This window comes from Eutrema salsugineum, unplaced genomic scaffold, assembly GCF_000478725.1.
Source record: "Eutrema salsugineum unplaced genomic scaffold, Eutsalg1_0 scaffold_5, whole genome shotgun sequence".
Classification (NCBI taxonomy): Eukaryota; Viridiplantae; Streptophyta; class Magnoliopsida; order Brassicales; family Brassicaceae; genus Eutrema; species Eutrema salsugineum.
The window spans coordinates 6623852-6632537 of record NW_006256612.1 but is presented as its reverse complement, the minus strand read 5'-3'; the positions used below and the strand labels follow the sequence as shown (position 1 = coordinate 6632537).

At 38.1% G+C, this 8686-nt stretch overlaps 4 protein-coding genes across 4 annotated transcripts; 2 read left to right on the top strand and 2 right to left on the bottom strand.

The window, feature by feature from the left end:
* On the bottom strand, positions 1-1365 carry LOC18992508 (60S ribosomal protein L10-2). Its single transcript, XM_024152122.1, has 3 exons — positions 1295-1365; positions 462-963; positions 1-372 (listed from the first exon to the last, which is right to left on the bottom strand). Exons 1-3 carry the CDS (start codon positions 1302-1304, stop codon positions 219-221), a joined length of 666 nt encoding a protein of 221 aa, XP_024007890.1. The 5' UTR covers positions 1305-1365; the 3' UTR covers positions 1-218.
* A 169-nt stretch (positions 1366-1534) lies between these two features.
* On the top strand, positions 1535-3462 carry LOC18992507 (pentatricopeptide repeat-containing protein At1g26900, mitochondrial). The gene has a single exon (XM_006415913.2). The coding sequence runs from the start codon at positions 1535-1537 to the stop codon at positions 3275-3277; it is 1743 nt and encodes a 580-aa protein (XP_006415976.1). The 3' UTR covers positions 3278-3462.
* Positions 3463-4070: 608 nt separating this feature from the next.
* LOC18992506 (60S ribosomal protein L34-1) lies at positions 4071-5408 on the top strand. The gene is made up of 4 exons (XM_006415912.2): positions 4071-4233; positions 4348-4427; positions 4932-5041; positions 5135-5408. Exons 1-4 carry the CDS (start codon positions 4155-4157, stop codon positions 5226-5228), a joined length of 363 nt encoding a protein of 120 aa, XP_006415975.1. The 5' UTR covers positions 4071-4154; the 3' UTR covers positions 5229-5408.
* Positions 5409-6174: 766 nt separating this feature from the next.
* LOC18992505 (protein FEZ) lies at positions 6175-8214 on the bottom strand. The gene is made up of 3 exons (XM_024152121.1): positions 8028-8214; positions 7602-7906; positions 6175-6936 (listed from the first exon to the last, which is right to left on the bottom strand). Exons 1-3 carry the CDS (start codon positions 8212-8214, stop codon positions 6175-6177), a joined length of 1254 nt encoding a protein of 417 aa, XP_024007889.1.
* Positions 8215-8686: the final 472 nt, after the last annotated feature.

Genomic DNA, 8686 nt, shown 5'->3' with positions numbered 1-8686 from the left:
TAAAGAGACGGACAACAGATAAACTTCTCTTGAGCATCAAAATGAATCCGTTTAAAATCCTAACACCGATTTTATAAGAGAGCAAAAACAAGTCTATCATAGCACTTGTCCAAGAACAATAAAACCACAAGAATATAGTTTGAAACCACAATAAAACCCAAAAACAAAAGCGAGCATCTGCAAAACTAGGATGTCAGAGAATCCACATCCACAACTCATCACTGTGCACCAGCAGACAAGAACGCACTTCCTGGCTGACGATTAGCCAACGGACCATGGCAGGACAGAAACTTGGCGTTCACACCATCAGGGACAATCCTCTTCTCTTGCCTTAGCTTAGAGTAATCAGCACGGTTAAACTTAGTGAATCCCCTGAAAAAAAATACCAAACTCCAAAATCAACAAAGAAGCCTTTTGCAAGAAATACGTAAAGAAGCGAACTAGAATCAACACAAACATACCATTTCCTGCTAACGATAATCTTTTGACGACCAGGGAACTTGAACTTAGCACGACGAAGAGCCTCCTGAGCATGATGTCCATGATTGTCTTTGCAACGAACAGACAGAAGAACCTGACCAATGGCGACTCTAGCACAAGTCCCAAGAGCCTTACCGAAAGCACCTCTCATTCCTGTCTGAAGTCTATCAGCTCCAGCGCAAGAAAGCATCTTGTTGATCCTAAGAACATGGAAAGGGTGAACCCTAATTCGGAGATGGAACGCGTCTTTCCCAGCAGATTTGACCATGTACTTGTTGCAAGCAATACGTGCAGCTTCAAGTGCTTCACTCGAAACGTTTTCTTTCTCCCATGAAACCAAATGGACACAGTAAGGGAACTCGTCCACTCCTTTCTTCTTCATACCAACATCGTAAATCCTGATCTTTGGATCAGGGACACCACGACAGTACCTGGATTTAGGGTATGGCTTTCCCTTGATCTGACGGTAACATCTCGCAGGTCCTACAAAAAATTACACATATATACATTTTCAATACCAAGCTCAAATCATTTCCGAAACAGAAATTTTAACCCATATGTAAATTCCAAGCTTAAGCAAACCTAATCTGCGATTCGTGTGATTATTCAACTCAATTCCGATAATGTAAATCCCTAGCTTAAGAAAATCTAATTCGCGATCTAGTGATTGTTCGACCCAATTACGAAAAATCCATTACCGGCAAACACTAACCCTAGCAAAGACGGTATACAGAGAAAAGATATATTTTTTCATACATAATCGATCAAATTCACAGAAATTTGGAATAAAGAGATAATGAAGCAATCTACTTACTTCGCCCCATCGCGTACGTTCGTCTCCTCTGCTAGTGTTTGGAACCTTAGAAATGAACAAAACGACGGCGTGAAATTTTATATTATAGGACGAACAAAGAACCCTAATCCTACACGTCACGTAACTGGATTTGAACAAAAATGGGCCCATTAAAGAATCAAAGCCCAATTTGCTTTCTAAGCTAAAATCAAAGCCGTGTGGTGGTCTATTCCGCTTACGCTGTTAAACCGGCGGTTTCCGATGACATCAGCGATTGCGTCACGCCTCAGTCGCAATCTCCTGTCGCGCGGTAAGAATCTCGACGCAACAACACGCGTTGATTCGTCGTTATCTCCACGTTTCCAGAAACTTGTCGAAGACCTAAGATCTTGCAGAGACATTGTCCAAGTTTCTCGAATTCATGGCTACATGGTGAAAACAGGGATCGACAGGGACGATTTCGCAGTGAGCAAGCTCATTGCTTTTTCTATACAAGACATACGATACGCATCGTCGATCTTCGGAAATGTCTCCAACGCTAATCTCTACATGTTCAACACAATGCTCAGAGGCTACTCGATGAGCGATGAGCCGGAGCGAGCCTTTCGTGTATTTAACCAATTGAGAGCTAAAGGTCTCGCCTTGGATCGCTTCTCCTTCATAACAACTCTGAAATCATGTGCTCGTGAACTGTGCAGTAGAATCGGCGAAGGGGTGCATGGGATCGTACTGAGATCCGGGTTCATGTCATTTACCGATTTGAGGAACGCTCTTCTCCATTTTTACTGTGTTTGTGGGAGAATCAGTGATGCTCGGAGAGTGTTCGACGAAATGCCGCAGAGCGTTGATGCTGTTTCGTTTAGTACTTTGATGAATGGGTATCTTCAGGTTTTTAAGCCTGCGTTGGCTCTGGATTTGTTCAGGGATATGCGGAAAAGTGAGGTAATTGTTAGTGATAGTGCTCTGCTTAGCTTTCTTTCGGCTACTGGTGATCTAGGAGACTTGTCTGGAGCAGAATCTGCTTATGGGTTATGTATCAAGACTGGCCTTGATTTAGAGTTGCATTTAATCACAGCTTTGATAGGTATGTACGCCAAAACTGGGGACATGAGTTCAGCACGCAGGATCTTTGATTGTGCTGCTCGAAAGGACGTTGTTACATGGAACTGTATGATTGACCAATATGCCAAAATGGGTCTCCTTGAAGAGTGTTTATGGCTACTGAGGCAGATGAAGTATGAAAAAACGAAACGGAATTCATCCTCATTTGTTGGGCTGTTGTCTTCCTGTGCGAGCTACGAAGCAACATACGTAGGACGGAGTGTTGGAGACTTGGTGGAAGAGGAAAGAATAGCTTTGGATGCGATACTGGGAACCGCACTCGTTGATATGTATTCAAAACTTGGGATGCTTGACAAAGCCGTTGAAATTTTCAGTAGAATAAAACATAAAGATGTTAAGTCTTGGACCGCGATGATCTCGGGTTACGGAGCTCATGGACTAGCAAGAGAAGCAATAGCTCTATTCTACAAGATGGAGGAAGAGAACAGCAAAGTGACACCCAATGAGATTACCTTCTTGGTTGTGCTGAGTGCTTGTAGCCATGGAGGTTTGGTAATGGAAGGAATCAGATGCTTTAAGAAGATGGTAGAGGCATACCGCTTCACACCCAGAGTAGAACACTATGGTTGTGTGATTGATCTTTTGGGTCGAGCAGGGAAGTTAGAGGAAGCATATGAACTGATAAGAAGTTTACATATCACAAGCGATTCGACGGCTTGGCGTGCTTTGCTAGCTGCTTGTAGAATCTATGGGAATGCAGATTTGGGAGGACGAGTGGTCATAAAATTGGCTGAAATGGGTGAGAAACATCCGGCTGATGCAATTCTTATGCTTGGAACACATGCTGTTGCAGGTAATTTACAAAGTCAACAAGAATCATTAGATGATGAGTTGTTTAAAGAGAAGAAGGAAGCTGGATACAGCGCCATTGAAGTAGAGTAGAGTTAGGGAAGCAATCATTCACCTCTGTGTTGAAATGATAATAATTATGTCAACAGCTGTAGTTCAAAATGCAGCAATAAGGTAAAAGTTAAAACCATGTGTTTATACTCTGTTAATAAAGTATTCTTTGCATTAAAACTGTAACCGTATATAGAGAAAAGACAACTAATCTTAGTGAGAAGAATTCGATGGATAAGTCAAAAATATATTTGACTTGAATGTTCAGTGACTCTTTAACACTCTTATCTCCATTTTTCGCCCCAAAAACTCCTTTGCTTGTCCTTGTGTTAAATTGTTTCTGGCTGCAAAATAAAACTAGGATTATGATTTTGGGGTGTATTTCATGAGTCTAGTAAACTTTCTTTTTTCACAGTGATATGTTTCATTTCCCCATTTTGTAATTCACATTGAGAATAGAGCCTCACAAATCTTGAAATTCTTTCCACATAGAGACCTTTTTCTAACCAAAAATAAAAATTTGGGAGTTCTCTCTTTGAAGCAAATATCAATTATCACAAATCATCAGTGTTAAAATGTTTCTGGCTGCAAATAAAACTAGGATTTTGATTTTGGGGGTGTATTTCAAGAGTTTTGTAAACTTTGTTTTTTCACAGTGATATGTTTCTTATCCCCATTTTGTAAATCACATTGAGAATATAGCCTAACAAATCTTGAAATTCTTTCCACATAGAGACATTTTCTCTCTTTGTTACTGATTGTGAAAAAAAAAAAAAAATTCATATCTGGGCCTGTAATTTCAGCGTAATAATAATAAGATCAAAAGGCCCATATTGGTTGAATCTAGGTTAGGGTTTGGAGTCCCCTCTTATATTCTCCGCCCCAGAAAAAGCAAAACCCTAAGAGAAAAGAGGCGAAAATGGTGCAGCGTCTTGTTTACCGGTCGCGACACAGCTACGCCACCAAATCGAACCAGCACCGGATCGTCAAGACTCCAGGTCTCCTCATACATCACTCTCGATTATTTCGATTCGCTCTGCTTTTGTATCAGATTTGTGTAATCAGCGATCTTATTCGCATTGTAATGCATGTGGTGATTGTTGCTTTTGCAGGAGGTAAATTGGTGTATCAAACCTCAAAGAAGAGAGCCAGTGGCCCCAAATGCCCTGTTACCGGCAAGAGAATTCAAGGAGTAAGTCTTCTCATTTCGATTCAGCTCTGTTTTTTTAGTGTTCTGGAATTTGATTCTTCTATGATTTGATACATAGAATCTAGATTTGAGGGTTTAGATAGAATTGGAGTGAGATTGTTCTAATAGCTGGTTTCGTCTGGTTTCACAATTGGATTAAATACTTGATTGTTGATCAGTCTCTGTGGTAGCTGTATTTTTGTATGGGCATGTCATGTTAGCTCAGGGAACAATGTCACTTAGTTGATAGTATTGTGCTTATTGACGGTCTTGTGCTGGTTAGATAAACCTCCATCAGTACATAACATAATCATAAGCTAAATTTTGTTTGTGCCATTTTGTCTTTCAAGTTCTCCCTTCTAATTAATCAAGGGTTTGCTATCCACCTGTGGCATAAATTTTCAATTTTTTCCTAAGATTTTCTTGTGATTTTGATTTGCGTATAATTATTCTTTGATGGTTTAGCCATTGTACGTTTTAAGTGAATGGCATTATCTGGTTTTTCAGATTCCTCACTTGAGGCCTGCTGAATACAAGAGGTCTAGATTATCAAGAAACAGGAGGACCGTAAACCGTGCATACGGTGGAGTCTTGTCTGCTTCTGCAGTCAGGGAAAGGTTTGTTAATATTCAACTTTAGTCTTATCTATTTATTTCTCATATCTTTGGAGATGAAAACTCAATTCAATTGTGAATTTTGGATTCTGACAGGATCATCCGAGCATTCCTTGTGGAGGAGCAAAAGATTGTGAAGAAAGTTTTGAAACTCCAAAAGGCCAAGGAGAAAGTAGCTCCCAAGGCTTAAGTGTTTATCTTTCTTTCTTCTTTCTTGTTTTGGGATTATGGCTATGTTCAAGAAATAGGATTTGGTCAGCCATGAGAGATATTCTATGTACTCATCCGATTTTCAATCTTTGTATTGTGTTTTGGCTTTTCAACTTTGTCGACAATTCACTCTGCTTCAGTTTTGGTTTCCGCTTAACTTGTCTCCAATTTTGTTAAGTTACTGTTAAAAATACAGATATTTTGAAGTTCCCAACCTGTTTGGAGTCTGACTCAACCAAGTTTCAAATTTGCAGATAAATTTCTAAAATTTCAGAAACTTCACTTAATGTGGTATTAATGTTGACTCTTAGGGGGTGTTATTCATGAGTTTAAAATAAATTTTCTATGTTTTATAATCATCTAAATTTAAAAATTGATATCAGTTTAATGAATTCATTTGTTTAGATTCTAAAATCTCTGCAATATATATTGGATTTTGATTCTAATAATTTACTCATAAAACTTTATTATAATTGATTTGAAATGACTTAATATACAAAAAATTTAAAAATTATTTAGTTTTGAATAACACTAGATTTTAATGAAAGATTTGAAATCTTTATTGAAGAACACCAAACTTTAAAATCTCTTAAATATGATTTACAATCAAAAAACCAATAATAGTGGATTGTGGTTGGATTTAAATTCTATTAAAAACCATGATTGAATAACACCCTCTTAATATCTGTAAAAAAAACCATTTTGGAATTAATACTTTGCTGTACTGGGTTCAATTCAATCGGAGCGGAGACTTGGGAAAACATGGTTTATTATAAGTTAACCGATTCAAGACTAAAGAGAAAAAAAAAAAACAAAAACAAAAAGGGAACAAGAGAAGAGCCTAGAAGAGCAAAACACCCTAGCTTGAAAAAGGCAAGCCAACAAGGCAGAGACGGCTAATAATTGAAGAAATCTATCCACATGCATCAAGTGGTGGAGAAACAGACAGGCAAATCGCCATTAATGGACGACAAAGAGGAATAATAATTCTCCAGCAACGTCATGTTCTGATTCAACTCTTGATGTTGACGATGGTTCTCATCAATTCTTGAAACGTAGTCACCAAACTGAGGTGTGCCACACTGACTGTGATGATCTTCACTGGAACCACGCATGTTCTTCATTTCCACATTTCCCTCAAATCTCTTCTCTTGATACTCTTGTGGTAGGCTTACGAGAGCCGGACACTGCTCTTGGGCCAACACCGCGCTTATGTCAATCTGGCTTGTGTATTCTCCCAAGAAGGTCGAATCTGATGAAGACGTGTTTAAAAGAAAAGAGGGGAATGCGTTAGACGATGCGAGCCCTGGAAACTGAGGCGGTGTTTCTTGTGTGGCAAGAAAAAGATTTGTGAGGTATTGTTGGTCTAAACTAGAAACCGGATTAAAGACGTTGGTGGGTTTCTCGTAGGAGGTAATATCCAAGTAAGAGAAGGGACTTATAGTGGCAACAGAAGGAGTTGTACTAGTGCTAGTTTTGGAAGTGTTCACATCCTCATGGTGAAACTGGAAGTGAGAGCTAGTTTTGAGGATCTTGTCTGAAGAAAAGTGGGATGTGTATGATGGTTTTTGGTCGGACATTGTGTCGATGCTTGTCTCTGATGGTAACGAGGAAACAAAGGAATGAGAGAGAGCTCTTAGGGTCGTTGTGTTTGTCTTTTTGAAGATTCTGCATATAGCCCATGAATCCTGCAGTGATCCAATATCAATTTTTATTAGTAACAAATATTGATTTGAGCCTATAAGAAAATAGGAGTCAAATAATTTCAAGCAAAAACATTTGCGGTCTTTATGTTAGTTTAAATGGTTTTTCATATATATAAGAGAATAATTTTATGTTGAGTTGATGAGAAAATGGTTTTTTAAAAACACTTACTGTTATTAAATAATCAATAGTAGTCACGGGCTCACGGCAAAACACATTAATGATTTAAGCTTAAAATCAAAGGGGAAAAAAACAAAAAACAACGAGTCTAAAATAGAATAAAAATTCATATATTCACATCTCTCGTATTTGTCAATAACGCAAACTTAAAAACTTTAGTTTCTTTCTCAATGTTATAGATATATAGATATATTAAAACAAAGAAAATGTAATAGAGAGATATATAGCTATACCCACTATCTAATTTGCATAACAAATGCACAACATTCAAGATGTACACATCAAACAAATTCTTCTCAAAAGGGTTCTAGCCTAAAATTTCGATCTTAATAATTAAATATAGTACGTAGCTAGTCGTCCGCATAGCTTTTCACCAATAAATTAAGTATAGACAAATCATTGAGTTAACGTGAGCATATAAAGATCAAGTTAATGTGAGCTTAATGAGAGCTTGAAAATTTGAGCTTACGTTTGGAGAGACAGGAGAATCGAAGAACCTCTTAGAAGAAGGAGATGGATCCGAGAGAGAAGGCAAACGAAACTCATGCATCATCCAATCAGTCTTAACTCCTTTAGCAGCTCTTCCTTTGTAGAACACTAATGACTTCTTTAAACCTATGCATTTGTTTCCTTCAGACGAGTATATCGGCCTGTCCGTTCCCGTGGCTTTCCAGAAACCAGCTCCAGTCACTCGGTTCGGCCTCGAGCTGTTCCTATACTTCCTGTCCCTCGGACAATAGAAGTACCATTCCTTTTCTCCCGTCATCGCAAACTCTACAATATTTATTCACAACAACGAAAATAACACACAGATTTGTTTATACATCGTTTCCTTATATGTAACCAAAGAATATATATATGAGATATAATAGTATGAAAAATCGTATATATATACTTGGAAGATCCCAGGGGTCGTATTTGTAGATATCGAGTTGTCTTATGAGCTCAATGGAGAGAGGATGGTGTTGAACCTTCCGCTTCAAGTAGAAGCTTACAAGCTCTTCGTCGGTGGGATGAAACCTAAAACCGGGCAGCAATACTTCCTCCATTTTCTGATCTCCGTCGTCACTTCTCTCTCCCATATTCCCTATAAAACCCTAAAATCAAAATAAAGAATCAAAGAAAGAAACCCTGAGTGGAACAAGAGTGATGAGTTTGGTAGAAGAGTAGATGAGAAGTGTAGTGAAGTGAAGTGGTTTAGCTTAAGTTTAAATCAATATATGCTTCCTTGCGAGGGGTCTGAACCCGAAGGATCAGCCGCCATTTCAGCTGAGTTTTTTTTTTTTTCTTTTCATTTTGAATTAATGTCCCGAGAAAGTTTGTTTTAAGACTTCTTTTGTTTTACTTATTAAACAATATTCAAAAAAGTGAGCTGAAGGAAAAGGTTATAATACGACTACACGAGGATAAGCGGAAGAAAAATAAAATAATAAGACTGCATATATGTCATTTCTACCTATTATGTGCATACATATGTATATATTGCTAGTTTGCTACGTACTAATAAAGCATTGTTATTACTTCAAGAATCAGCCTATATATCAGGTACGCTTA

Coding starts and splice junctions, on each gene's coding strand:
- LOC18992505 (XM_024152121.1), bottom strand. CDS start 8,214: ATGGGAGAGAGAAGTGACGACGGAGATCAGAAAATGGAGGAAGTATTG. Junction 7,907..8,027: donor CGACCCCTGGGATCTTCCAA/GTATATATATAC, acceptor TAAATATTGTAG/AGTTTGCGATGACGGGAGAA. Junction 6,937..7,601: donor ATTCTCCTGTCTCTCCAAAC/GTAAGCTCAAAT, acceptor GGATCACTGCAG/GATTCATGGGCTATATGCAG.
- LOC18992506 (XM_006415912.2), top strand. CDS start 4,155: ATGGTGCAGCGTCTTGTTTACCGGTCGCGACACAGCTACGCCACCAAA. Junction 4,234..4,347: donor CCGGATCGTCAAGACTCCAG/GTCTCCTCATAC, acceptor TTGCTTTTGCAG/GAGGTAAATTGGTGTATCAA. Junction 4,428..4,931: donor CCGGCAAGAGAATTCAAGGA/GTAAGTCTTCTC, acceptor CTGGTTTTTCAG/ATTCCTCACTTGAGGCCTGC.
- LOC18992508 (XM_024152122.1), bottom strand. Junction 373..461: donor ATTATCGTTAGCAGGAAATG/GTATGTTTGTGT, acceptor ATTTTTTTTCAG/GGGATTCACTAAGTTTAACC.
- LOC18992507 (XM_006415913.2), top strand. CDS start 1,535: ATGACATCAGCGATTGCGTCACGCCTCAGTCGCAATCTCCTGTCGCGC.